Genomic DNA, 27,724 nt, shown 5'->3' with positions numbered 1-27,724 from the left:
CCTTCCCTGCTCCAAAGGCAGCATGCTGTGAAGGCTGCTCTGTACCCTGATGGTTTCACTTGACAGTCATCCTGGAGATCATCCCGGAACAGGACAGGAGAGGCTCCTCTATTCCTTTTTACATTTACAAGGTGTTCCACTTTTTGGCCACACTATAGACTATGTCCGTCTGCTGTTCGGCCATATCCGACTGTTTGTGACCCCATGGACTGCAGCACGCCAGGCTTCCCTGTACTTCACTATTTCCCGGAGCTTACTCAAATTCATGTCCATTGAGCTAGTGATGCCATCCAACCATCTCATTCTCTGTTGCCCCGTTCTCCGGCCCTCAGTCTTTCCCAGCATCAGGGTCTTTTCCAATGAGTCAGCTCTTCCCATCAGGTGGCCAGAGTATTGGAGCTCCAGCTTCAGTGTCAGTCCTTCCAATGAATATTCAGGGTTGATTTCCTTTAGGATGGACTGACCTGATCTTCCTGCAGTCCAAGGGATTCTTAGGTAGACATCTGCTTTGTTCCTAATCTTTCTCTAATACAGAACGGGAACAACTTCCCAGAAGGGCAGGTGCTGAGTCAGGGTAAATAAATCTGTAATTATGATAACATGTCTAATTTGCCCCTTGTGGCTGGTGTTCCATTTGCACTCCCACCAACAACACACGAGCAGAGATGCCTGTTTTCCCACAGTCTGGCTGAGCAGGCCGTTAACCACCTGGATTGTTGCCAATCTGACAGGAATCTCGCATTGCTTTAGTATGTCTCTTATTTACAATATGTGATGATTAAGCATTAATTGTCCTTATGAAGATTTATCCTCCACAGAGCAGCTACAATTACTTAGGGAAAGGTGATGGCAAAAATAGTCGGTGCATTCCAGAAACGGGCTTCCCAGGTGGCTCAGAGGTAAAGAACTCGCCTGCCAATGCAGGAGACGTGGGTTCAGTCCTGGGTTGCGAAGATTCCCCCGTAGGAGGAAATGGCAACCCACTCCAGTACCCTTGCCTGGAGAATCCCATGGACAAAGGAGCCTGGCGGGCTACAGTCCATGGGGTCGCAAAGAGTCGGACACGATTGAAGCAACTGAACAACAATTTCAGAAGTACTTTGCTCTGCCTTTTCCTCATAATGAGGCTTCCTCTGGTGGGGAAGAATGCCACAGCCACGAAGAAGTTTGGGGAAGGGGAGAGGAACAATTATAGAACAGCAAAGAACTCAGGATATTAGAAATACTCACATATCACTTGAAGGGGTGGGTTTTGGTGAGGGACTGGGTAAATTTGCTTCCATAATATCATTAAAACTATTGTTTCCTACATTCTTGGCCAGCTGTAACATAAACAAAACACAGCAGAGTGAACGTATTACTACTGGTTTAGGAGTTTACTATTACTTGCTTTTGAGATTTCTGAATATATTACTTTCCCTCAGTTGATTCAGAATACAGACCATTCATCCATCTGGTCAAGAGATAATTTACTGGGCATATACTACGTGCCAGACAGTGAGCTTCTGAGTGCAGTTCTGGAATACAGAGATGGGTCAACAGTGTTCTCTCTCAAGGGAGATGATGGACTGGTGGAACCATGGATAAGAAAACTAATGACTTTCACAAACACAATGTGATAAATGTTTGACTAGAATACGATGTGGTCCTACACACACACACAAAGTCTGAGATTAAACAGCAGGTTCCATATTTGAATCTCATATGAACGAGGTTAAATGCTATTGCTTAAAGCAAAAACTTTTCAATTACCATCATGACTCATTTTTAAATAAAGCAGATTTACTCTTATTAGCCAGAGAAGAGTGTAGGATTCCTTTATATTTGGGGTACAAATTAAGATGCTACAGGTAATTAATGAAGAGGCCACAGGAAAAATATTGCTTCTAGGTTTAAGACCATTCCAAGAAAATCTGTCCTGAAGGGCTTTTGGTCATTCAGATAATTTAGGGATTGACGCGAAGAAACATTCATGCAGTCGGTCTCTTGGGCTTCCCTGGTGGCTCATAAGGTAAAGAATCTGCCTGCAATGCAAGATATACAGGTTTGACCCCTGGGTCAGGAAGATCCCCTGGAGACAGGAATGGCTACCACTCCAGTATTCTTGCCTGGAGAATTCCCATGGACTGAGGAGTCTGGTGGGCTACAGTCCATGGTGTCACAAAGAGGCGGACACGACTGAGCAACTAACACTTTAACTTTTCACGACCCTTCCAAGAAAATGTGTTCTTCAGGACAAATTTGGTCATTTGGTCACTCGGATAACCTGGGGATCGATGCAAAGAAACATCCAGGTGATCAGGTCTCTGGGGTTTACCGTATTTAAGTGTTTAGGATTTAGACTCTTCCTATTTCGAGTTGTCAAACTGGGTTTCATTTACCCAAGTCAAGGAGAGGGGCTGACAGCACTTTCATATTAAAGGGTGTTGCAGGTGTTAGGTCTGAGTCTCTTCTCTATAATGCGGAAGTGAATACGGAGCCGAGTATAATAAGTACCATATCTTCTAAATCAAGGGGCTCATGCAACACGAGAGAGACCACTGCTGCTTAATGACTGCTTAGACTTTAGGTTTTCTGGGCCCCAGGCTCCCTCACGTTCTGCTCAAGAGTCTCTTCTGTCTGAGAAGCAGCCCTGTTTCACTTCAAACCCTCACATCCTTAGTATAAAGATTCTCTCATAGGCACCAGCTTCCAAATAGGCAAGACGGTGCTGATGACCAAAAGGCATTATAGGAGACTCTGAATGGGCCTTTCCCCCCTATTATTTGGTTGTGGGACCAATTTAACTTGGACCTGATGAGGGTGTCCTTTCCCTACCATAAGGTTAAGCACCGCAACTGCACACAATTTTTCCCCTGACTACCTGAAGAAGTTATGGGTTAAGGAGTGGTTAGTTTATGACAGTGGCTAATAGGCCACTCCTAATTCATATGTACTTTTACTAACAGAAGAAAAACAGAGAAGAACTCTTTGGCCTTTATTTTTAATAATGTAAGCCACTAGATAAAGTGAACACAGGAGTCTGAGTCTGACATCTAACTCCCTTTATCGTTAGGATAGTGAATCATATAAACACTAATTCTAAAAGAAAAAAAAAAGAAAGAAAAAGCAACTTTGAAACAGGCTATCCCGGAAGAAAAGAGCTGGTTCCTGTCAAGCTAATTATAGAAATGCATGATTCGCCAGTTCTTCAGGAAACAGAAACAGTCAGTGTTACATACCTCAAAATTTACGTTTTAAATATCTATGCAAACTCACTGAACTCAGGAATTAGAATTCTTTGTACTCAGCAGAAACTGAAACACCCCAAAGCAATGTATTAAATGTATCCATGACAGGTCGCTACTTACCAAGAGTTCAGAAGTTCCTAATTTGTCTAGTTCCAAAGACTGGATGCGAGAAATATGCACCCCCATTTCTCTATGGATGCCAGAACATTCTATACAGGTCAAGATACCCAAGTTGGTGGACAGCCAGGTGGGTTCTGCGGAAAGGATTTTAAAGACATGATATCTAATTTTAGTGTGCCAATTACAGAGGAAGCTGCAACAGTAGTAAAGATTTTAAAATTTATGAGGGAAAGATTTAGATGGAAGGTAGCAGCTATTTTTAAAACTAACAGCTTGTCAGAGAGCAAATCTTCTTTAAGACAAATTTGAAAAATAACTCCTCAATACTGAGCTGAAAACAAAATTCAGTGCCTGGTTTTTGTGAAAATGTGAGGCCTATGAAACACCCTGATAAAAGACTTCTCAGTACAGCTCACAAGGGGCTGGGTTCTGCAGCCATCGTTAACCTGCACACTTGGTTAACTGTTATCCTGGTTATGGCTTCTTCGCAAGCACCTCTTGGTATAAGACAAGCCCCAAGTGCCCTAGAGCAACGGAACGAATACTTCTGTTACCCAAATCTTCAGGGCTCTCTGTCTGCGGCGAGCTTCTATTTACTGCTCCTCTGCCATCCTGACACTGTGTGAAGCAGTGTCACACACGTGCACGAAAGTAGAGAGTCTGGGGCCTGCCTCTGAGGGGCTTACGGACTGTTGTATAGAAGAATCCATTTGCACTAGTAAAACGATTTTAAAAGTCAGCCATAACGCCTAAGAACGGGTTTGCAGGCTGATGTTCTGAGCCCTACCAGATGTGTGACCTCAGGCGAGTCACTCAAAGTTCTCCAGTCCCTCATTTTGTCATCTGTGAAATGGGGATAAAATCAGTTATCCTGCCCAGAGACCTCCTGTGAAGACTGAATAAGAAAAGACCAGCAAAACAACTGCCACAATCCTTACTATAATGTAAGCACTGGATACATGTTAGCTAATGTTAATATGCTTTCCAGGTGGTGCTAGTGTTAGAGAACCCACCTGCCAATGCAGGAGACATAAGAGATGTGAGTTCGATCCCTGGGTCAGGAAGATCCCCTGGAGGAGGGCATGGCAACCCACTCCAGTATTCTTGCCTGGAGGATCCCATGGACAAGGAGCCTGGTGGGCTACAGTTCATAGGGTCACAGAGTCGGACATGACTGAGCGACTAAGCACGAGCACAGTGTCAATAGGGAAACAACACAGATGCCATCTGAGAACAGAAATCTGGAGGAAGGTGACACCCGTGTGATACAGAGGTTGGGCACGTTTTACCGAACAGAAAGGAAGGAAAGAGAGGCACCGTGTGCCAGCCAGTTTTGGGGACACCATTCTATTGCATCCTCGCAGCAGCTGAAGTTCATTATCCGACTTTTCAGACGAGCAAACTGAAGATCAGACTAGCTGGGGACTGGTCTGGAGGAGGTCCAGACGTGAGGAGCGGGCTGGTGATTTGAACTCAGGGTGACGGACTCCAGGTCCACAATGCTGACCTAACTGGGCCTTGCAGGACAGGGGGTATTTTCGCAGGTGCTATTTAGGGAGAACAAGGTGGTAGAGCGGTGGGGGGGGGATGTCCCAGATGGAGCGGACAGCACAGGTGACCACACTCAGAGGTGGGAACCATTCAGGTTGGGAGTATGTGCTGGGTGTGCAAACAACATGCTCACTTACACCCCTAGCCAGAATACCTGCCGAGCCGCAGTCGCAGCAGACGTCGTTGCCCGGGAGCCGCTGCACGTCCTCAATGATGGCCTTCGTCAGCTCCTCCAGGCTGCTCTCCCCGGCGCTCTGCTCCCCCCGGAAGGCCATGGTGAGGGCCTCCTCTTTGCTGTTCGTCAGCACCGAGATCCACCTGCCGCCAGACCAGGAGGAAGGAGACGTGAGCGCCTGGCTGGCCGCTGTGTTCTCCTTCCCCTGCAAAAAACTCGTTATCTTCATCTAGAACTCGAGCAGTAACAGGAGGGAAAATGAAAGAAATTAAACCTGGAAAAAAAGAGTCAGAGATTGGAAAACAACACACAGGAGAAGAGCGCGCAACGTGAGATGAGATGGTGAACATCAGTAACCAGAGGCTTGTGTGAACACACGTGTGCTGTGCTGAGTCATGTCTGGCTCTCTGCGACCCCAGGGACTGTAGCCCACCAGGTTCCTCTGTCCATGGGATTTTCAAGGCAAGAATCCTGGAGTGTGTTGCCACTTCCTTCTCCAGGGGATCTTCCCGACCCAGGGACTGAAGACGCATCTCTTGTACCTCCTGCGTTGACAGGCAGATTCTTTACCACTATTAGCACCTGGAAACCCATGACATCTGTATTTACACGCAGCCACAATAAAGGGAGGAAGAGGACTCAGCATGAGATCAACCCAGGGAAAGGATGAGAAAGAACAGGTGAGAAGGGAACAGGAGGCAGGGAAGGGGGCTTAGCAAAAGGTAGTGTTTTCTGGAAATCCATGTCAGCAGGGGCACTTACAAATGAAAATGAAGGGATATTTCATTTTCCATGAAAACTCACGCTTACAAAAAAAGGTACGTTAACATGGAAACACGCTGATGTTTGTTATATGAAATGAAAAGTACAAGCTATTAAAATATATATACAGCATGACCATAATGTGGACCCAACAAAATAACTCTTCACTACCAGTCTATGCATAAAACAGCCTGAATACCCAACAACAGAGGTTGATTAGCAGAGTATGAAATAACCACAAAGTGGACTAGTTACTCCAGTACTAAAATTTAAGTTTCCAACTAATTTTTGGATGACATTGGGGAAATGCTCGCAATATAATGCTTTGTGAAATAAACAGGAAAAAAAAATCCTTAAATAATCTCAGATTTAAATGTATTCATGAATTATATGTTTTGTAGGGAAAAGGCTAGAAAAAAAATTCACCAAAATGTGAATACTGGATGTCTCTTGAGTGATTTTCTGTAGGAAAAAAGAAACAGATGGAATGCCTTCACCCTGTACTTTTCAGTAATTGTCCAAATCTATAAGGAGTTGTGTTTCTTTCAGGAATGAGAGGGAAAAAAACCAAATTAATTTTTTTTGGAAGAAAATGAAAGACATTTCTAAACAACAGTTACTTCTCACCTATTGCACAGACAGCTAACAACCACTCTTGATAAAGAACACAGAGATCCAGAACTGTGTCTTGAAGGATGTGTGCACTTGAAACAAAGTCTGTCTACAAGAGGTTTGGAATGAGTGACAGAGACAGCTGCTGCTGCTAAGTCGCTTCAGTCGTGTCCGACTCTGTGCGACCCCAGAGACGGCAGCCCACCAGGCTCCCCTGTCCCTGGGATTCTCCAGGCAGAAACACTGGAGTGGGCTGCCATTTCCTTCTCCAATGCATGAAAGTGAAAAGTGAAAGTGAAGTCGCTCAGTCGTGCCCGACTCTTAGTGACCCCATGGACTGCAGCCCACCAGGCTCCTCCGTCCATGGGATTCTCCCGGCACTGGAGTACTGGAGTGGGGTGCCATTGCAGCGAGAATTAAAAATCAAAGCATCTGGTGCAGGTGAACTGCGAGTCACAACTTTGACTCTAGGTGGTGCTCACCCTCACCATGTTCTGAGAAACAGGATTGTGTAGCTCAGCTTTTCCTCTGTGACGCAGAAAACCCAACTGTTCAGATAAAACCAACAGTCCAGGGACGGGGTAGGCAATTACTACCTTGTAAGTTAAAAAATACTTTTTCTATCATGTAGTCTCAAGTTAGAAACTAGAAATTATTCTGTTAAAAACTCTGTAAGGATCTGGGTTCCATAGGGCAGGTCACTGTGCATTTATTAGCAGTCGTGTTGATGATGCCGGAGTTTTCACTTGACTGCAGTCTCTATACTGCTTTCCTTAGGCATTCTGATATTTTGGCTATCTGATATTTCCAGTATCTACTATGTGCCAAGTACTTATAATTTTTGAAATACAATCCTCCAAATAAGCCTCTGAGTTAGGGTTTACAATGCTTTAAAGAGACAGAGGCCTAGAGAGATTCAGTGACTTGCCACAGAGCCCCATAATGGGACTGACGTCAGACTGGGATGAGAAAATAGCTCTGCTGATCCCCCTTTTTCAGAGTTCCTCCTGTTATGCCACGTTCTCTTTACTTGACAATTCATGACAAATTAACTAAATAAAAAAGTTAGTTCTGATGATCCAAAAATACACATTTAAAGGACAATTCATTTTTTTGGAAGAATAATGCAAATATGGTAGAATAGCTACATTTCAAAAGGGTTGAGAATCAAAGCAACTATTTCGGAAAATTCTTTAAAAACATTTAAAACTGTTTTAAAGTAAATACATAAAAAAGTATTAAGAAATAAAATAGTGCATAATTGTGTTTTAATACTTTAAAAGCCACTCTGAGTTTATAGGAGTGAAAAAAAAAATTGGCACTGTATGAGAGGCTTTAGGAAATGGCAACGCACTCCGGTATTCTTGCCTGGGAAATCCCATGGACAGAGGAGCCTGGTGGGCTACAGTTCATGGGGTCACAATGAGTCGGACACAACTTAGCAACCAAACCACCACCACCACCACACATTTCATCTCAAGTCTCAAAATTCTGCAAGCGAGGCCTGTAACCCTCTCACGGACAAGAAAGCCGTGGGATGGCCTTTCCAAGATCCAAAAGCCACTATCAGGCAGACTGCGGACTAGAAACCAAGTCTGCCGGACCTCAAACATTCAGCCAAGAAAGGATTTCTCTGTTAATTCACTGGATGCTTTCACATGAGACAACAGCTCAATGAGGCAGTGGAAATTCCTCCGTGTGACTTGGAGAAAAATGAACATCTCTCCTTGAAGGATGTCAGAATCTCCTCCATCAAAATCAAGTCTCCCATCACCACCGCTGGTACCCAGAGAGAATCCCAAAGGGAGCCACTCCCCCAAACGTGAATTACTCCAGCGCTAAGTAAAGCCCTCCCAAGTGCAGATGGTGGGATTAGAAATGAAGAAGGCTCAGTCCTTGTCCTCAGAAGCTCCAGGTCTCCAGAGGGCTCAGACTGAGCCAGGGGACCCAGAGGGGTGTGAAGAGGCCTGTGGGGAGGGAGCAAAATCCCTCGGGCAGCGAGGCTGGAGCAGAACCTTGAAGGGGGCACTTGAGTTGACTGACCTCCCCAGACTAAAGAAGAGACCCATGGGAAAGCCCCGGGTGGACAGCTAAGCAGGGGAAACCCACCAGGACTGGTTCTTAGTAATAACAAGAACACTTTTAAGTATACTATACAGAAGAGAGAGGCGCTTTTTTCAGTTTAAGGCCTTATGCCATGATTTCAAAACTACTTACGCTACGTAATCCTGCTCATCTTCAGCCTGAAAGTGATACGTCCTGTTATCTGAAATACAAAGAAAGAGAGAGAGAAAAAACAAAATCTTAGAAAGCGGAATGCTTCAGGTATTAATATAGATTTTAAAAGCTCCCGAGGAGGACACATTGAAAGTAGGATTCTGATATTATTTTTGCACCCTTTTGTTTTAGCAGTTACACGATTCACTTTGTCAACAGTGCTTTTCTGAAGAGAAACAGGAATACAAGAAGATAACTGCAAACACCACGCCAGTGCCTAAGCATTTCTTTTGAAAAACAAGTGGGAAGGGGGAGGGGTCCCACCTGGTCAAGCAGATCATTTTTTTTTTGGGCCGCGCCACCTGGCACGTGGGATCTTAGTTTCCCTACCTGGGATCAAACCCGCGCCCCCTGCATTGGACAGGTGGAGTCTTAACCACTGGACATGTGGGGAAGTCCCTCAAGTAGATCTTAGAAATCAGAGAGTGCTAGGTGCCACAGTATTAATATTTCACTTTCCTTTTCCAATTTGCCTTTCACTGGTTTTTCTTTTTAAAGAATTTCTTTTCGTAAGAATTCATAACTCACAGGGCAGCCCTGATGATCACACAAGTCCTGCCCGAGGTTGCTCTCTAGTTAAATCAGACTTCAGGAAGGGAGGGTTCAAGCCCTGCTGGAGGGTCATCCTCCAACGTGTGACCCACATTAAGGAGGGGGTAGCTGGACCTGGGCAGTGTGGGCAGGTGTGCATGAAGGAAACTCTTCCTTAGAATGTGGGATTTACTGGGATGCTTCCATACACTGAGGTCTAACTACCACTGTCTTACCACTTCACTTTCTAGGCAGTCACTCACTCTGTGACTGCTCTGCCAGGCACCCCCTGCCCCTTGCGAGAGAGGTCGTGCGTGTGCCCAAGGACACAACACAGATACTGGAACCCAAGCGCCCTGGCTGAATCCCGGCTTTACTGCTAAGACTTTATGTTAAGTCACTGGAACCTCCTGAGTCTCAGTTTTTCCTTCTGTGAAATAGGAAAATGACAAGGCTTTTGAGAGGATTACCCATCATGGACATAAAGCACCCGGCACATATTGTGGTTGGAGTCACTAAGTCGTGTCTGACTCTTTGCAACCCCGTGGACTGCAGCAAGCCAGGCTTCCCTGTCCTTCACTATTTCCGGGAGTTTACGCAAACTCATGTCCATTGAGTTGGTGATGTCATCCAACCATCGCATCCTCTGTTGCCCACTTCTCCTGCCCTCGGTCTTTCCCAGCACTGGGGTCTTTTCCAATGAGCTGGCTCTTTGCATCCGGTGGCCAAAGTACTAAAGTGCCAGTGGCACCCATGAAAGCACAGGGAGCCAGCCTAGAGGGAAACAACCTCCTTTCACTCCAAAGACTATGAGGACACAGGCTATCAGCAGAGGGGGTGGATGGGCCAACAGCACGCCCGACCCATGGAGGACAGAGCGCAGTGTCACTGATTTAGGACGTCAGAAGGCAGCTCTTCGCAGCAGGGAAATGACTTCTTTCAGAGCTTGATTCTGCAGGGGTAAAACTTTGGAGCTGGGCAGAGATAGCGGCACGCCTCACTGTCAAGTCCATGTCCATGCTTTTGTTTTCTTTTTTTTTTTAACTGAAATTTTATTTTTTGACCACATTGCATAGCATGTGGGATCTTAGTTCCCTGATGAGGGAATGAACCTGCACCCCGTGATTTGGAAGTGCAGAGTCTTACCCACTGGACCACCAGGGAAGTCCCCTGTCTGCACTTAACCATAGGTATACATCAGAGTCATCCAGCGACTTCTTAAAAGATACCTATGTCTGGGCATCACATCAAAGACCGATTCAGCAGACGTAGGAGTGCAATGGGAACGTGCTCAGGGAAATCCCTCCCAGGGAATAAAGCTCATGGTCAAGAACTGGCCTGGTTTACTGTATAAATCTAGATTCTCCTCCACTGCAGGTCGCTTATGCCTTCCTGCCACAGGTGAGTTCCGTGTAGAGAGACCCAGGCTCTTCCTAGAGCAGCGTGTGCAGCATACACCTCCTCTCAAGGAGCCCTGCTTGGGAAACACGTGGCTTCCGACTCAAAGAATGGGCAGGTGGCAGGATCCACAGTAACCGACCCGGCAGAAAAAGGACTCACGTGATATCAGGTCGAAAGACTTCTTGTCCTCGGCATTCGGCTTCACCTGGCAGGTGAGAAGGTTCAGCTTGGCTGGTTGCCTGTTGGACTGGACACGAGAGGAAACAGAGAAGTTAAATGTAACAGAGACTGCCACCCGCCGGCCCAGTGCCCCGTGGGCCAGGTGGGTGGGTTCATCATACATTCGATAAGGTCTAATTCACCCTACTGGAATACTTAATCTCATTAAACAACAGGGGGAAAAAAAGTTAGGCGGCCCACTCAATGTCTTTTAACTGTGCATAAGTGTCCCAGTGGTTAATGAGGATGGAACCAAGATAATTCATCTCACTTTCAATGACCAGTGGGTATAACCCACGGAACTGTGACTTTCTGGAATCTACACGTATACAAGCGCAAAGAGTTGACACTTTAATCACTTACTGTGAAACACAGCTAGGTGTAGTTTCTTTATCCACTCAAAATGACCCCAGTAACCAGTCACTGCAAATCCCATGTCCCAGGTAGCCACAAATTTCAGCTGCCACACAAAATTCATGTTACTTCTCCCCAAAAGTACAAGAACAGTTACCACCCATGAGACATTGCTTAACCAACTCCAAAATCTGGAGAGAGGAAAATATAACGAAGATTTCCTATCACTTCACAGCCAGTCTCTTGGTCACGCATGTATTAATAATTCACACAGACTCTGTAGCGTCTAGACAGTCATGCTAATGTAGGCTTTGCCTTAAGAGAGTCTCACCACATGATCACTCTGCTCAGAGTTCCTTCCGGCCCTCCTGCCCACGTCTGTCCACGGTCACACTCTGGTCAATGATGAATGCCAGTTTCTGGAAGGAGCTGACCAAGGGGTGAAAGGCCTGAGTGCCCAGGCCTGGCTGTGCTTCAACAGAAGCCTGCAAAAGTCAGGCCTGCAAGCCCACCCCAGCTGAAGGTCATCATGCTGACAACCTCCATGCCAGGAGCACGACCACCCAACCAACTGAGTTTTTAGGGAAAACAGAGGGGGAGGAAGTAGAAAGGGGGCCCCTCGGTGGCGTATTATGATCAAGAACACTTCAGATGCACACTGCGCCTCTCATTCTCAATAATGGCTACCAGACACTTAATTTCAGTTTCAACAACTTCTGAGATCTTCCCCTGTGGTTTCAAGAATATCAGACACAGAAAGGATATTAGATACCCTATGTCCTGAGTTATCTGTTCCAAAACAAGCTCTCTGTGGGCAGGAAGTGAGCAGACAATCCAGGGATTTAATGTTCTTTGCATGTACATGTGACTTAGGCATAGAAGCCAGAAGTCAAGTCCTGTACAGGATGGTTTTGCCTAAGAAGAAACAGTGTCCTGTACTACAGACTGACTGCCAAACCCAAAATAGGGAGGCAAGGAGGCTGTGGGTCTGCAATTTTTTCTTAGAACAGACCTGGGGTTTGGGTTGCTAAAGGCCTCAAGTCTCCAAAACCGGTGGCTACAACCACAAACTTTGGCTGGGTCCACTGTAAAAGGAATTGCTAGTCCTCATCCTTTTGCGTGTTGATAAGATCGCTGGGTTTCCCGTATGAATGACAAAGACATCTGACAGGCTGAAAAGATAGTGAGCCCAGTTAATGGTGAGACTACAGACTACCACGTTCCAATGTGGCATCCACATTCTGAAAGAGGATACAGAAAAGCTTAGGGAAGATCAAGGGATGATTAAAGGAGTGGAAAACGGGGACTTTGAGGTGGGTTTAAAGGCATCTTTTAGTTGGAGCAAAGAGGCTGGGGCGTGACTTAACCGTCTGCCGGGACGTGAAGGGTTGTCACTGGGGAAGGCTGGGCAGCTGTTTTCCGTTTGTACAGACGGAGGAGAAAGGCCCTCCAATTGTAGCAGGTCTGAGCCAGACACGAGGAAGAACTTCCCAGGTTTACATTGATCATGCTTAATAAGGGGTTGCAAGTTTCTTAACCTAAGCAGAGAAAGCTCTTCAAAGACCTTAAGAATTTTTGAGACACCATTCATTTTTGAATGTGGCAGAGGGTTAACTGGGTTTCTTTTTCCTTCCCAAATCTTCGTGACTCTACTGTTTATGAACCACCTCACCAGCAGACACAACGAAGCAACACAGACAAAATTTTTAAAAAGGAAAACATAGTTAAGTGTCAACTGATTCTGGAAAATTAAACAGCACCATTCTTTCATTCAGAGCATGGGCTACCTCGAAGTATGTTATCTGGAAGCTTCTGAGGACGAGGGCTTTGTGCAGTTTACATCATTCCATGACCGACCTACAACTTGAATGACAAGATGACACATGATCCTCATTCCCGTGGAAGCCTGTCCAGTCTGCTGAACTGACAGCTGCCATGTCGACATGAACTTCACCTGGCAGACAGGTCATGCCTGCACAGTGTTCTTCCTCTAAATGCTAGTGGGACAAACAGCCTACCACTCCAAAGGCAAATCTGGAGAGCAGAGAACACAATTTTTTGGATGCGACCAGTCATGAGCCCAGGAACACCAGGAAGTGGAGTGAGACGCTGAACCAGAGTCTATGGACCAAGGGACCAGAAGGCTTGGAATCACGACAGTCATCACTGGAACTCCAGGTTTGTGTAACTTCCTCAAATTTCAAAGTCCTTTCTAGACCTTTAGCACTAATGTACAGCTTGGAAGGAAAGCTATGACCAACCTAGACAGCATATTAAAAAGCAGAGACATTACTTTGCCAACAAAGGTCCATCTAGTCAAGGCTATGATTTTCCCAGTGGTCATGTATGGATGTGAGAGTTGGACTGTGAAGAAGGCTGAGCGCCAAAGAATTGATGCTTTTGAACTGTGGTGTTGGAGAAGACTCTTGAGAGTCCCTTGGACTGCAAGGAGAGCCAACCAGTCCATTCTGAAGGAGATCAGTCCTGGGTGTTCTTTGGAAGGACTGATGCTAAAGCTGAAACTCCAGTACTTTGGCCACCTCATGCGAAGAGCTGACTCACTGGAAGAGACTCTGATGCTGGGAGGGATTGGGGGCAGGAGGAGAAGGGGACGACCGAGGATGAGATGGCTGGATGGCATCATTGACTTGATGGACGCAACCCTGAGTGAACTTCGGGAGTTGGTGATGGACAGGGAGGCCTGGTGTGCTGCAGTTCGTGGGGTTGCAAAGAGTTGGACACGACTGAGCGACTGAACTGAACTGGACTGACAGCTATACTGATTAGGGACGGTATAATCTCTCCTGCCAGTTCAGCAGACTAAAATCATAGACTAAATGACCTGCCCTGGGCTACATCGTTGATGAACAGTTTAGGAAATGCTTTCATACTGTTTATGCTCAGTTCAGTCGCTCAGTCGTGTCCGACTCTTTGCGACCCCATGAACTGCAGCACGCCAGGCCTCCCTGTCCATCACCAACTCCTGGAGTTCACTCAAACTCACGTCCATCATGTTACAGGAAAGCAAAAAAAAAAAAAAGGAAAGGACACAAAGGAAATGTTTATTTATTGAGTCCTCACCATGGATGATTCCTACCATGCTTGGAATAAAAGCCCCAGTCTGGGTCAGGACCCCCACGGACCACCTTCAGGCTCCTTCTGATTTCGGTTCCTGCCACTTGGCCTGCGGCTCCCCCTGCTGGCGGCGAGTGGCACTGGCCTCCCCCCTACACCTTTGGGCTCGCTCCCTTCAGCCCCTTCAGCCAGCAAGTCCAGCAAGTCCCGGGAGGGAGGGGTGGTCCTGTCCTGACCTCCCTCCCTGGACTTCCTACTCCTTCACACTCCGTTGTACTGCCTTCCAGGCTCTTCTCACTCCCCTTTACCGCTTGTCTTTCTTCCCACAAAGAGCAAACATCTTTCTGATTTGTTCACTAAAATATGTCTGGCCTGCAGCAAGTACTCAGTAAATATTTACCAAATGAATGAACGCATTTCTCGGCCTTACGCATACCTATCTCATGTACCGACCTGCGAGGGGACTATTTTTAGTTTCTTTTACTAACTAAGATGAAGAAACAGGCACAGAGAGCTTAACTGGCGTCCCTAAAATCTCCCGGTAGACATGCAGCACAGAGTCCGGCGTTCATCCCTTCCGCTTCCACGGGAAGGAGAGCCACGGAACCAGCCACGTGACCCCAATCCTGCCCAGGGGGAAGCCCAAAGCCGCAACCCACGAGAACACCTCCTCTGAGAAGAGTAAGGGCTAGAAATAAACAGAGCAATGGTGCCAAATATGAACTTCTATTCTGGTATCTTCTCAGGTCATTTAGCTTGTATAATTGATGCAAACAGAAATTTTAGCAGCCTATTTGAAACACCTCTTTACTTAATGCGTTTGACAAAATACTGCAGAAGCCTCAAGTCCATCTAAGCACATACGAAGGGCAGGCGGTCTGTGCCACCCATAAGATACAGGAAACAGACCCGACCAAGGACCGGTGCCCGGAGCCTGAGCTCAGGAGGGCATCGGGACTTCCGCAAGGCTCCAAGGGTGGCCTCGTCCCTAGGTGAGGACCGAGGCGAGGAGGCGTGCGTGCAGGCCCCTGGGAGTGAGAGGGACAAGGCAAAAGATGATGAAGTAGCTAACACGGAGGGCACTGCGGCTGGCGCGGAGGACTCGCGCCCCTTCCCGGGAGCGCGGCAGTTACACTGATTGGACCCCCTCCCAGAACCGACCAGCCCACCGACATCCAGGGAGATGGCTGGGGGAGGAGTTGATAAAGACTGGTGAGCGATGACGGCCTGAATCAAAGCGATGGTTGTGGCGCTGACCGCTGGGGACTCAAGATACTGCTGAAAAAAGACGTTTCAATTATTCCCAAAGATACTTCTATGTAGCAGGTGGCTCTCCCAAGCTCCGCATTTGATGGGTGGAGGGGGAGGGGGCGGGGGGGGTGGTCTGCACCCTTGTAGGCTCTGCTGAACAGCAAGTTTAAAAAGCTCCAAGTGCCCCCACCCCAACATCGTTATGATGTCTTTCAAAAATGAAGACTGTTCCAGCTCTGTTCCCTGAAAATCTTTGAGGCCTGTCCTTTTACAGGTTTTACTGTTCCTTAAAAGAATGCATATTTCTGGAAGAAACACTAGGAGACAGAGATAGGGTAAAGCAGAAACTGAACATTACTTGTTAATCCTACTTACTTACACCCAGGGACACTCATGGCTAAGACCTGATTTTAACAAGATATGCATGTGTGTGAAATGTCTGTTTTTAGAAAAACATGGGTTGGTTCCATCTATATATATTGTTTTGCAAACTGCTTTTTCCAGTTAACAGTATTCACGTTAGTGTTCATTTTTGCATGTGTGTGCATACACACGCATGTACACATACACACGCACACATGGCAAAGCTACTCGCAGGATTCTGAACATGTTTCCACTCGGTAAGCTCTTGACACATTCCCTGCACAGAAGTGAAGACATCACCCCTCTGACAAAAAGGCTCTGCCACCCTAAACAGAAGATGCCCTTCAGCTAGGAAAGTCATCACAAATGTGTGTAGAAACAGAATGACTCGATTCTGATGAACGTTTCTGCATTTCCTGAAAGAAAACAAACACCACCCATTTGTCCACCACAGCTCGGCATGCACTGTGGTGAAGTGTTTTCGCTGGAAGTGTGAAGTCGTTAGCGCAGGCTATTTCTGTTAGCAGAAAACAGCTGCTACTGGAATTAGTATCCAGAAATGAAATTATTTACCCCCATCATTCAGCTGGATTGCTCGCTGCACAAACAAGTGAACATTATTAATTACTTGGAAAATAAGGCTGACCCAGCCAGGCTCAGGCTGCTGGGTAGAAAGAGATAAAAATAAAATAATAAAGCTCTCTTCATTTCCTAGGCGAATGCTTGCTAACACAGCTGTTTAGATCCTTACACTCATTTCAATTTTTTGTTCAATCTTTATTTAGACACCTACCATGCCTTAGAGGGACACATATGTTTGGTACACCATCAACAACCACACAACTCCTGGATTAGAAGTTAGGCATGCACTGAACACCTACCACTGAAGAGAGATCTTATCTCCAAAAATTTAGTACATTAAAACTTCTGGCTTTTGCAAAGTATTTTGGTTTCTTTGGGGGCAAGGTAGTGGTTTTCATTTATTGAGCACCTAAACCTTATCTCCTGTATTTGCAGGTGCATTCTTTACTGCTGAGTCACTTGGGAAGCTAGAAGGGAATAAGATATCTTAATAAGAAAATTATACAAATTTGACATCAGAGAAAATGGAGGCTCCAAAGGCTTGAGTAACTTATCCAAGGTCCTACAGCTTGTTTCAGGAGCTGGAGCCCAGGTCTAATCAACTCCAGGATTTGTCCTTTTATAATTCACAGTGCTGCGTCTAATCTCGTGGCAGAGGGGAAAATAGTCTCTTCTTGCAGTGACAACTTGGACAAAGATGTGGAACTGGGCAGAGTCCAGGTTAGCCTCAACAGAGGCCAATCACAGAAACCAGGTTATTGAACACACTGCAAGACAGGGAGCAGCCTGCTGTGAGCGGGCTTTCAGAGCATCTGTTAAAGTCCTGAAGCTGAATGTTGTCTTCCAGGCTCTGGACAAGATGGAGAACAAGATTCCCTGGGAAATGTCTGTGGGTCTAAAGAGACCAAGGATAGGGAGAGAGAATCAAAGTCTTGCTCTAGTGTGATGCCTGGAGGTGCCAGAAGTGTTGTCCACTTCTAACAGGAAGAAATGAAATTCCTATGAGAGGTCAGGTGCTCCAGATGAGCTTCATCAAGTCCCTCCAGGAAGAAACAGCAGCACAAAGGAATTCCAGTAGTTGAGATTAAATATGAGATGTTAACACATGAGGGAAGAAGGTGATAGTAACAGCAATAACGACAGCTGACATTTACCGAGTGCTACTTCCAACTTGCATTGTGTTCTAATTACTTACAATCAATGAACTCATTTAATCTTTACATGTACCTATGAATTGGGCACTACTATGAGGGATTTACGGAGAAGGCAATGGCACCCCACTCCAGTACTCTTGCCTGGAAAATCCCGTGGATGGAGGAGCCTGGTGGGCTACAGTCCATGGGGTCGCTAAGAGTCGGACACGACTGAGCGACTTCACTTTCATTTTTCACTTTCCTGCATTGGAGAAGGCAATGGCAACCCACTCCAGTGTTCTTGCCTGGAGAATCCCAGGGATGGGGAAGCCTGGTGGGCTGCCCGTCTGTGGGGTCGCAGAGTCAGACACGAGTGAAGCGACTTAGCAGCAGCATGAGGAATTCAGTGTTATTTTGACTCAAGTCATGGCAGTCTGGGCCCACGGTGATGGGTGACGTCATCCCAATCAGATTTTTTTAAACTTTTTTTTTGGGTCACACCACGTGGCATGTGGGATGTTAGTTCCCTGACCAGGGATCGAACCCATGCCCCTTGCACTGGAAGCTCGGAGCCTTAACCACCAGCAAAGATGAGTAATCATTTAAGTTTACCAGACACTTGGCTTCCCTGGTGACTCAGATGGTAAAAATAAATCTGAAATGTGGGAGATGTGGGTTCAATCCCAGGATTGGGGAGATCCCTGGAGAAGGGAATGGCAACCCATTCCAGTATTCCTGCCTGGAGAACCCCATGGACATAGCCTGACAGGGTACAGTCCATTGAATCGTGAAGAGCTGGACACGACTGAGGGACACTTACCGTGGTCCAGGCTCTATAAAGCTTTAAATGAATCATCTAACTCTCACGGCACTGAAAGGCAGGAACTGTTAATATCCCAGTTGACAGGTGAGGAGTAAAGTATCTTAACAAAAGCTGGCATCAGAGGAAAGGACTATTATGTAGTAGAAAGAACACAGGCACTGGGAACTCAGAGGCAAGCAGGACACTAGCTTCTTACACTTTTGAAATTAATTTCTCAGGATCATGACGGTCAAGCGGTACTTCACACAGAATCCTTGTATTTTCTTTCTTGGAACGCTTGTTCTATTGTATTATATGTTGATGCTAAAAAACTAAAGTAAAAGCAAACAACACAAAGATACAGAAATCTATTTATAATGGTCTAGTGGCTTAACATAAACACTTTTATCCTTAAGCTTTACGCTGTTTGCCACAGATTTGTCAGAATTGGCTTTTTAAATGAAAACATCTCATGCTGCACTGAACAGATACTAGACTCGATCAATATTACTGTGACAGCAGATTCAGAGGGTCTCACTGAATTTGATTCCCCAAGTGCTGCATTACTTTGAATAGTAAATTTTTTAAAAAAAAGTATTTTAACAGGTATGTGTGAAGCAGTGAAATTATAGAAGAAATCTCTAGGGATGTGTGCAGGTAAACAGAAAATGGATTTCTTCCAAAACAGTCAGCTAGAGAGACAAATGGTCCCTGGAGCAGAACGCAAGTGTGTAGTCAAGCCAACAGGCCATGGCTCACCAATCTAAACACATACTTGACCCTCTCCCAAGTCAACCTGGTAAGAAGAACCTGCCAAAGTGACTGGGCCCTTCCAGCATGAGGAATTCCCCTGTCTTAATAAAGGGGTCCCAAACAAAGACCCTGTATTTCCTGACCGAAAAAAGCCCTTTTATCCACTTTTCAAAAGATCACTGAATTCGGCATGTTTTCTCAGGAAACTTCTGGCCCTGATTTTCAATCTGTTTCTAAGGAATCAGAGGTGTTTGCAAAGTCTGGAGAAGCCAGCTAAAACTGGCCACCGAGATCATTCTGTGGGGGCAGGTTATGTGATTACAAAGCGATGTAACTGGCGGTAAAGTGTGGCTTGAAGCCAATGAAAAGTAGGGACCAGGTTAACAGAAACCAGTGGGAGGTGGCCAGAGGTTAGGTGGAGAGGACCCACTTGCCCTGGTCTGCTCTGGGGGCAGCTGAGGTGGACTCACAATTTCCAGTGTGTGTAGCAGGGCAGGCTGCCTGTCAATAGATTTCAGCACCTACAGGGATGTCCGAGGAGGAGGCAGCACAAACAGCAACTGCTGTTTGGTACTAGTTGGTGACACAAATACCAACTGCTGTTAACTGTGGCCCCCACCCAGCATGGTCCCTCATTCAGTCGTCACCAGCACCTCTGGCAGTTAAATGCTTTTCTCCAGGCAAATGGTGAACCTGGGATCCAGAAAACTTCAGGTTTTCCACATATGTGTGAAGTTACACAGATTTCTAAAGAAAGAGCCAGCTGTTGAGATAATTTGGGTAGCATCTAGATGTGTTAAAACTTCAGAACAGCCAACAATATTTTCCCAGAGATGAGATGAAAAAAGTAAAGGAGCGCTTGATTCGGTTTCGAGGGAGCAGAAGGCAAAGTTCTGGTGAAACAGGAGAACCAGGCAGGACAAAGAGGGACAGACTTCTTTTGTGAAGGAATCTCCTAAACCCTCGGACTGAATCCCACACGTTAAACACACGGGGGGAGATTTCCAGGCTGGTTACATCATGCACTTGCTTTCCGGGCCATGTGGCCAGAGGCATCATGGACACGGTGGTGAACGAGCGGATACACTTACTGTGGCGTGGGAGATGGTCAGGATCCCGTTCTTGACGGAGCACTTCCTTCTCTGCCACACTTTCCGGATCCTAAGGATGGAGCCAGACACAACCTGATACAGTGCCTGCTTCACGCAGCTGCACGGTGTCATGCTTGACCAGCAGCTGCACGGTGTCATGCTTGACCAGCAGCTGCACGGTGTCATGCTTGACCAGCAGCTGCACGGTGTCATGCTTGACCAGCAGCTGCACGGTGTCATGCTTGACCAGCAGCTGCACGGTGTCATGCTTGACCAGCAGCTGCACGGTGTCATGCTTGACCAGCAGCTGCACGGTGTCATGCTTGACCACCATCACAAAAACCTGCAAGCAGACCCCACACAAGCCAGGGTCTGGGCTGCCGTTTATTACCCCAGGGGGAGGGGAATGCAGACTAGTAGGCACACAAGGAGGCACCAAAGCACTGGGCTTCTTCCGCCTCTGGCCACACTTCACGGCACGTGGAACTTCCCTCAGCAGGGACTGAACCTGTGTCCCCTGCGGTGGAAGCGGAGTCCTAACCACTCCGCCGCCAGGGAAGCCCACAGCACTGTTGTTGACAGTGAAAACAGGAGACAACAACAGAAATCTGAGAGCAGGAGAATACGTAAATGATTCCTGTTACATTCGTACTACAGGGTACCATGCAGGCATTTACAAAGAATAACACAGCTACAATATGGGCCACCTACGTAGACTTTTGAAGCATACTGTGGGTTGAAAAAGCAAGCTGTTTTAAGATGCTTTGGGTATCATCTAGAAAAGTTAAACTTTCAGACCTATGAAACGGCATTCTTCATTTTCTATACATATATGTATAAATGCATTTCCTTCTTGATTGTCTGCCTCCCTGGTGAGCACGTAAGCTCTATAACGAAAAGGACTTTCTTTGGTTCAGAGTTATATCCCCAGCGTCTACAACAGTGCGTGGCACGTAGGACTCCCAGAAAGTATCTGCTGAACGTGTGGGGACAGTCCCTGCCTTCCTCAAACCACACATGACAAGTCACAGGTGCCATCTGTGGACACAGGCCAGTGCTTCTACAGACAGCAGGTTAACTCCCAGCCTTGCCCGAGGGAAGCACCGTTCGAAGCTGGTGCACGCGAGACTGTAAGTGCGTCTCCCTGCCTGAGCAGCTGGGGCAGGTCCCTAGGCTACTGGCCCCTGGAAGGATGCTGAGCACACAGGGGACCCCGGGCTGGCTGCGGACGTACCCGTCACTCTTCTTCAGCAGGTAGCCCTTCTTCTCGCTGCCATACTCCTTGTTGCCCTGCAGCTGGTGCATGCTGTAGCCTCCTTGCCGGCTCTGGGAATCCTAGAAAGGAGATGCCATGGATAAGGCTCACGCCGAGACAATTCACTCCTTGACTCTAGTCTGCCATGGAGCCTTGGCCTGTTGGTCTGGAGCTAAGAGATCTGTGGACTTTTGAGAGCTGCTGGGTCCTTGATCATATACTAGCGGAGGAAACTGGGCAGGTAAGCAATTGCCAGACAAGCCTGAGCTGAGGGTTGGGGTCCGGGTCTCCTATTTCTAGTCTGGAAGCCAGCTCTACTTCAGAGACAGTGCAGCGGCAAGCTATTCTAGGACTCAAACTAGTCTACGCTGGCAGCAGAGGTGAGCGCAGAGAGGGCTAGGGGAAGTGAGGTGGGCACCCAGCAAAGCTCATGCACCCCGAGAGTTCCTCCTCCGGGCACGCTGCCTGTCCCTCACCTTTTCTGCTAAAATACCCCCAACAAAAAGTACCTCTTCTCAGTGAGGGATGAAGAACTGCAATAAAACTCTTGTTTTGCAACTAATGAGTACTCTGTAAAAATACACCTATACCCATGCTTTGCATTTAAAAAGATGACTCGGTGGCAGGGAAAAGTGTACGACATAGTGACAGGACAACACAGATGCAGACAAACTCGATGTAACATCCACGAATGCTTTCCCCTCGTTTCTAAAGACTGCACTGTGGAAATGTAAAAAAGAACTGACGACGCTGAACTGTAGAACAAGAACCCGGGGCGTTAGACACAGACAATACGGTCTGACAAAACGCATTGACTTACTCTCCTAGACTTCGATCAGGAAGGGCAAAAGCAAGAGGGAAAAAAAGGCAGAACATGTGAAAATACAGTTAATTTCATTGATAGTCTTATTGTTGATAGGCTAAGCACTTTTTACAACACACAGAGAAAACATCACTGTAAGGATAATTAACATCAGGTATCTCTCTCTCACTCACACTTCTGAGTCATCATAAACTTTGGGTGATAGGATAAGAAAACATCTTTATCAAGTTTCATTTCAGGTCATTTGAGAACAGAGGGAAAAGAAAGCTGAATGGAAGAGGAAGTACACGCTTCACCAAAATTAAAGGGCTGACAAACCTCACCATGTTTATGTGTAAAAAAAACCCAGTTCTTTACTTACAAAGTCTAAAGAAAACAACAAATGGTAGGAAGACCCTTTGTTTTCCTACAATTTATGTGAAGTGAAGAGAATTTAATAAAAATAAAAACAAACAGCTCAGAAGCAACCCCTGAAGCATGATGGTAAAGAGGCTGAGGCACATTTACTGATCATCGCCCACGGCCTGCCTCCCAGGCCAGGACGGCCTCTCCCTGGCCTTCAAGATCCCCTGGACCAACAGCGTGTGCTGGGTGAGTGCTTGGTGAATGTCAGTAACAGCTGCAGGGAAATCGTAGGGCTACCGCACACACCATGAGCTCACTGTTCAAAAGCATGTCCTGGATGCTCCCTAAAAACCGGGTGCTGCAAACGTGCTGAGGACGCTGGCTGGGACACAACCTGTCCTGGAATTGGACGCTCACCCTTGGCCCCCGCTGTCCTGCTCACTAGTATGGGTAACTGAGAGCTGACTGCACGCTGTACCGGGCTCGGTGACTCACACTAAAGAGGTTACCAACTCTGCTTGGTTTCTTTTTTTGTCTGTTTTATTTATTTATTGGACATGCAGCTTGTGGAGTTTAGTTCCCCAACCAGGGATCGAACCTGTGCCCCCTCCATTGGGAGCTCAGAGTCTTAACCACTGGGCCACCAGGGAAGTCCCTGCTTGTTTTCTTAATCTGAGTCATTTCTTTAACTGGACAGGTTCCCTCCAGCTGAAATATATCATTGGATAGTTTTAATCATCCAAGGAAGGGGGGAGCTTAGGAATGCTGAAAAATTCCCCTCCAGGTTTACTTTTAACCGGGGTCTACAGCCTTGGACTCAGGCGCTGTGACTGAGGGACCGATCTCATACCAAACAGGCAGGAGTCTGCCTCCTCCAGTACCTCCAGGGACACCCCAATACAAGGGTGGGGACACCTGGGATTTTTTTCAAGGAGGCAGCAGCGTGTCCACAATATTAGTCAAGAAATATGAGGACAGAAAATCAGATCAGGTGGTAGAGACTTGAGCCATGAGACAAAAATAACAGGCTGGGATAAATGAAACCCACAGAGTTCCTGCCTTAACCCAGTGAAATCCCAGGGAAATCACTTAACTACGGAAAATTACTTAACAGGTACCTTTGCCACATCTATACCTCCCCACAACATTAAAAACAAACTCTAAAATCTCCTTGATATAGATTCTTATTAAAAGAATAACTATCTTCCTTGGACCCCTTTTCAATGAACTTCTCTTTATCTGCTCACATAATTCCTAGTCTGTCTAAATGCTTTAAAACTATTCATCTTTCACCTTAACTGGCCTGCTAACATTTAAGATAGAGGTCCAAGTATAAAAAAGTAAAAGTACTTATCTTTTTTAAAAAATAAGGATTCAGATGGTGACAATGGATGAAAACTATTATATTCTATAAACTTACTACTAAGACATTCCTTACATATATTTTTACTAGCCTAAATTAACTTTAAATTCTGAATAACAAGCAGATTGAATATTCCTTGCTTGCCTGGAAAATCCCATGGACCGAAGAACCTGGTAGGCTACAGTCCATGGGGTTGCAAAGAGTCGGACATGACTAAGTGACTTCACTTTCACTTTGCTTTATATCAGACAAACATAGTTTTAAAGGTTAATAAAGTGGCTGAAGCCTAGGCTTTGACCCCAGAAGTCTGTTTCATTAAACCAAGCAGGAAGGAAGTGATGAGTCAGAAGTAGCATCAACAATCCTAAACTAACTCCTAATGAGTTTTATGACCTAAGAAAGTCACACAAATGATGATGATATTGAGAAATGATGGTTCAGCATGGCACTCCAGATAAACAAAAAAAAGGATTCTATTTTTCGAGAAAGTAAATCTTGGAGAATTGTTAACACTTAATAACGAAACAATCAGGAAAAAGGAAAGGCCACCCACTCCAGTATTCTAGCTGAAGAATTCATGGACACAGGAGCCTGGCAGGCTGCAGTTCACGGGGGCGCAAAGAATCGGACACAACTGAGTGACTCTCACACACACAATAACTAAACAAAGCACAACTGAAGGGATGAAATAGACTGTTAATCCTCTAACAGTAGAACAGGAACCAATATGTACCGAGGAAGGGGAGATGCAAATGAGAAACTCATTCAGGCAAGCAATTTAAAACTAGACTTACACTTAAGAAGAAAACCTCGGAGAAATGCCACGATGTGAGTCAAGAGATGTAAACTACAGAATGAGAAACTATGGTGGTATTTTTTAAGTTCAATTTCCTATTCTCTATTAGCAGTACAAATTAGCTTACTTTCTTATTAGAAAACCTTATTAACATATAAGATGCATTACAAAGGAGCAGAATCTCACATCCTCTAAAACTGCAAGCAATTACACCCTCATTGACTTAATGGCTTATAACTGTTTCTGGCATCCAATTTATAACTAAACCTCTATTTATAGAAGCTTCAAATTTCTAATGTAAGGTATGAATGGAGTGGGCAGAGGAGTTCGTTTCATCTCACTAAATATTTACTGAGTTGTTCTGGGGTGCCAGGCAACGTACCAGATACTGTGAAAGGAGAGATGAGCAAAATACATATAGTTTGCAAACTAAGATGGGTTACTGAGACAGACTCAAAAAAAGAAGGTGGAGTTTGGGGAACGATTTATGGATAGCATCATTAAAAATAAAATATTTTCAACCCTGAAAATAGTATTAAGGCAAACAGTCCTTTTACAAAGTTAGGCTATTATAAAAACCTAAGATAACTAATTTCCTGAAACATTTGCCAAAAGTCAATAAAGAATTGTGACAAGGAAAAAAATGAATCTACCAAAAATCCAAAGATCCTATTTAGAGTTCAAATTCTTGAAGCTTCCTTTAATGGAGTCAGGTTGAAGCTGGTGGGGGTGAGGCGGCTGAATGATTTGAGGGGTGACTTTAATTTCTCAAGTCCTTATTTTAGATTACTTTACACTCTTCCCAACTGGAGTGCAAGAACTCTCTAGTGGACAGCCTTTTACTAAGTCATTAAAAATCATTACCTTCTAAAGATACATTGTGACAAGAGATGATAAACACCATGAGAATGGGACAGGCATGTTGTGAAAAGTCAACTTTATTTGTAAAATACTCTGGACGTGGTGTTAATGAAAACTTATTTATTAATTTGGAGTGGAATTAAAACAAATCATGTGGATTCCCTCATGCGCATGAGAGGCTTAGATGCAACTATGCTGTTTAACAAGTGTGAGCAGGATAGTCTTCATGCAAAACAAAAAGGGGCTGTGATAATCTTTTTTTCTTTTTTCTCCCAAGAAAGCTTCCACGCACAGGAAAGAGGTAGACCCGTGTGACAAAACAAAGGCAGGAAGTGCTTAAGTTACAACTGCCAGTTAAAACCCGTGTTGTTTTCCCCCCAGACAGAGACCTAGCTCTTACCCCTCCAGTTGGGTATTTCTAGGGCTCTTACACTGAGAAGTAAGAAGTAAGAAGCTACAGGAGACAGCTTCTCCCAGGGCCAGCAATAAGCGTGATCTGAAGCCTCAGAGCACAGGTGCAGACGCTGCAGAGACTGGGTGAGCTGGGTGCAAGCTCACGCACCTCCCAGGCCCTTGAGGCCTCCTTCCAGGGATCAGCAGGTGCTCAGAGCAGGGCTTCAGGCTCCACTCACTGCATGAACACCCAGGATTTATATAAAAACTGGATTTGAGGAGGCAAGGAGGGTAGAGGGGGACAGTCATTCAGTCAAGGGAACCTTCAAGGTTGCTTTAAGATTAATGGTGCTGGTACATGCTTGAGGGGGTTTGCTTTGTTCCTGTTTTGGACTCATTGAACCCCTTTCGGAAACTTTAGGAATTTACAGAGGGTTAGTTTGCAACATTTTAAAAAAAAGCAGGGGGGACACTTCCCCCAGAGGTCCAGTGGTTAAAACTGCCTTTCTCTGCAGGAAGGGTGGGTCCAATCCTTGGTTGGGGAACTAAGATTCCCACATGATGCACGGTGCAGCCAAAAATTAAAAAAAAAAAAAAAAAATCAGCTTGCAATTGTGAGATAATACAGGGAGGAACTGGCACTATAAAAAAGTGCTGTATTTTGTGTGATTTTGATTAAGTACTGCACTTAAACTGAATCCATCGTCATTGCATAACGTAAGCACTACCTTCTCCCATGTAATGAACGGTGCGCACCACCCCATGTGCCTTCACGTGAAGTCCCTTCCCTTTAGCTGCACCCCAGGTCCTCCACAACCACGTCTGGGTTTTTGCCTCAGAAGCAGCATGTCTCACTCCTCCACCCACCCTGCCCCAGGCAGTAGGTGGGCTGTGGACTCTGCCTGAGTCTTTCTGGCTTCTCTTTTCTGGCATGGCCCCTCCCAATCTCTTACAGCTTCCATACTGCTGTAGGTCTGATCGCTGGTTCACACGGCTGACTATTTCCTACTAGGCAATGAGCTCCTTGACGGAAGGGACCCAAGTTCAGTGCCTAGAACAGTTGTTGGTGCACGGTAAGTATTCATTAAATGCTTGACCAAACGAACAGATGAGACTAGTCATTAGGGATGTGTACTGCATTCATTTAACACTTAACCATTCACCATACAGGCCGTTTCAGCCCGCAAGGACAACCTCACATTAATTTTTCTAACTGTTGGGACAAAAGCTCTATATGCTCTGCATCAAAATAAGTTCTCTATTTTTCTGGTAGAATGAGACAGGCTCCTCTCAGCTGCCTGGAAAGACCGGGATGACCTAAGAGGAATGGGGGTGTGCTCATCAATGCTTACTCTTCAAAGCGTGGGGGGATGCTCTTCTGAAGCACACCTCTTAGAGCCAGGATGGCAAATCTGGTCATGGAACTGGGCACATCATTTTTTGTTCTTTTACAAGGAGGGAATGGGAACTCAGAGGCTGTTTCTACTGCGTTTTAGATGACAGCTGTATCTTGGGTCTCATCTGTCCCCACCAACACCACGACCACCCTTGCAGGAAGCCCTCTCTACGCTTGTTCTGCAGGTCGGGATGCGAGGCCCCACTCAGA

The 27,724-nt window shown here is 45.9% G+C and overlaps 1 protein-coding gene across 10 annotated transcripts in view; it reads right to left on the bottom strand.

Moving 5' to 3' along the window:
* The window catches only part of ASAP1 (ArfGAP with SH3 domain, ankyrin repeat and PH domain 1), a 333,908-nt gene that overhangs the window by 40,256 nt on the left and 265,928 nt on the right, over positions 1 to 27,724 (bottom strand). For all 10 annotated transcript variants that reach the window (XM_042254098.2, XM_060393356.1, XM_027972896.3 and 7 more), the window contains 7 exons: positions 21,517 to 21,617; positions 20,283 to 20,352; positions 10,819 to 10,906; positions 8,668 to 8,716; positions 5,056 to 5,219; positions 3,351 to 3,484; positions 1,231 to 1,322 (listed from right to left, as the gene is read on the bottom strand). In XM_042254098.2, the coding sequence (XP_042110032.1) occupies positions 1,231 to 1,322; positions 3,351 to 3,484; positions 5,056 to 5,219; positions 8,668 to 8,716; positions 10,819 to 10,906; positions 20,283 to 20,352; positions 21,517 to 21,617 (698 nt within the window). The remainder of the gene's footprint in view (positions 1 to 1,230; positions 1,323 to 3,350; positions 3,485 to 5,055; positions 5,220 to 8,667; positions 8,717 to 10,818; positions 10,907 to 20,282; positions 20,353 to 21,516; positions 21,618 to 27,724) is intronic.

The sequence above is a fragment of the Ovis aries genome, chromosome 9 (genome assembly GCF_016772045.2).
Source record: "Ovis aries strain OAR_USU_Benz2616 breed Rambouillet chromosome 9, ARS-UI_Ramb_v3.0, whole genome shotgun sequence".
Classification (NCBI taxonomy): domain Eukaryota; kingdom Metazoa; phylum Chordata; class Mammalia; order Artiodactyla; family Bovidae; genus Ovis; species Ovis aries.
This window is presented reverse-complemented; position numbering and strand designations above follow the sequence as displayed.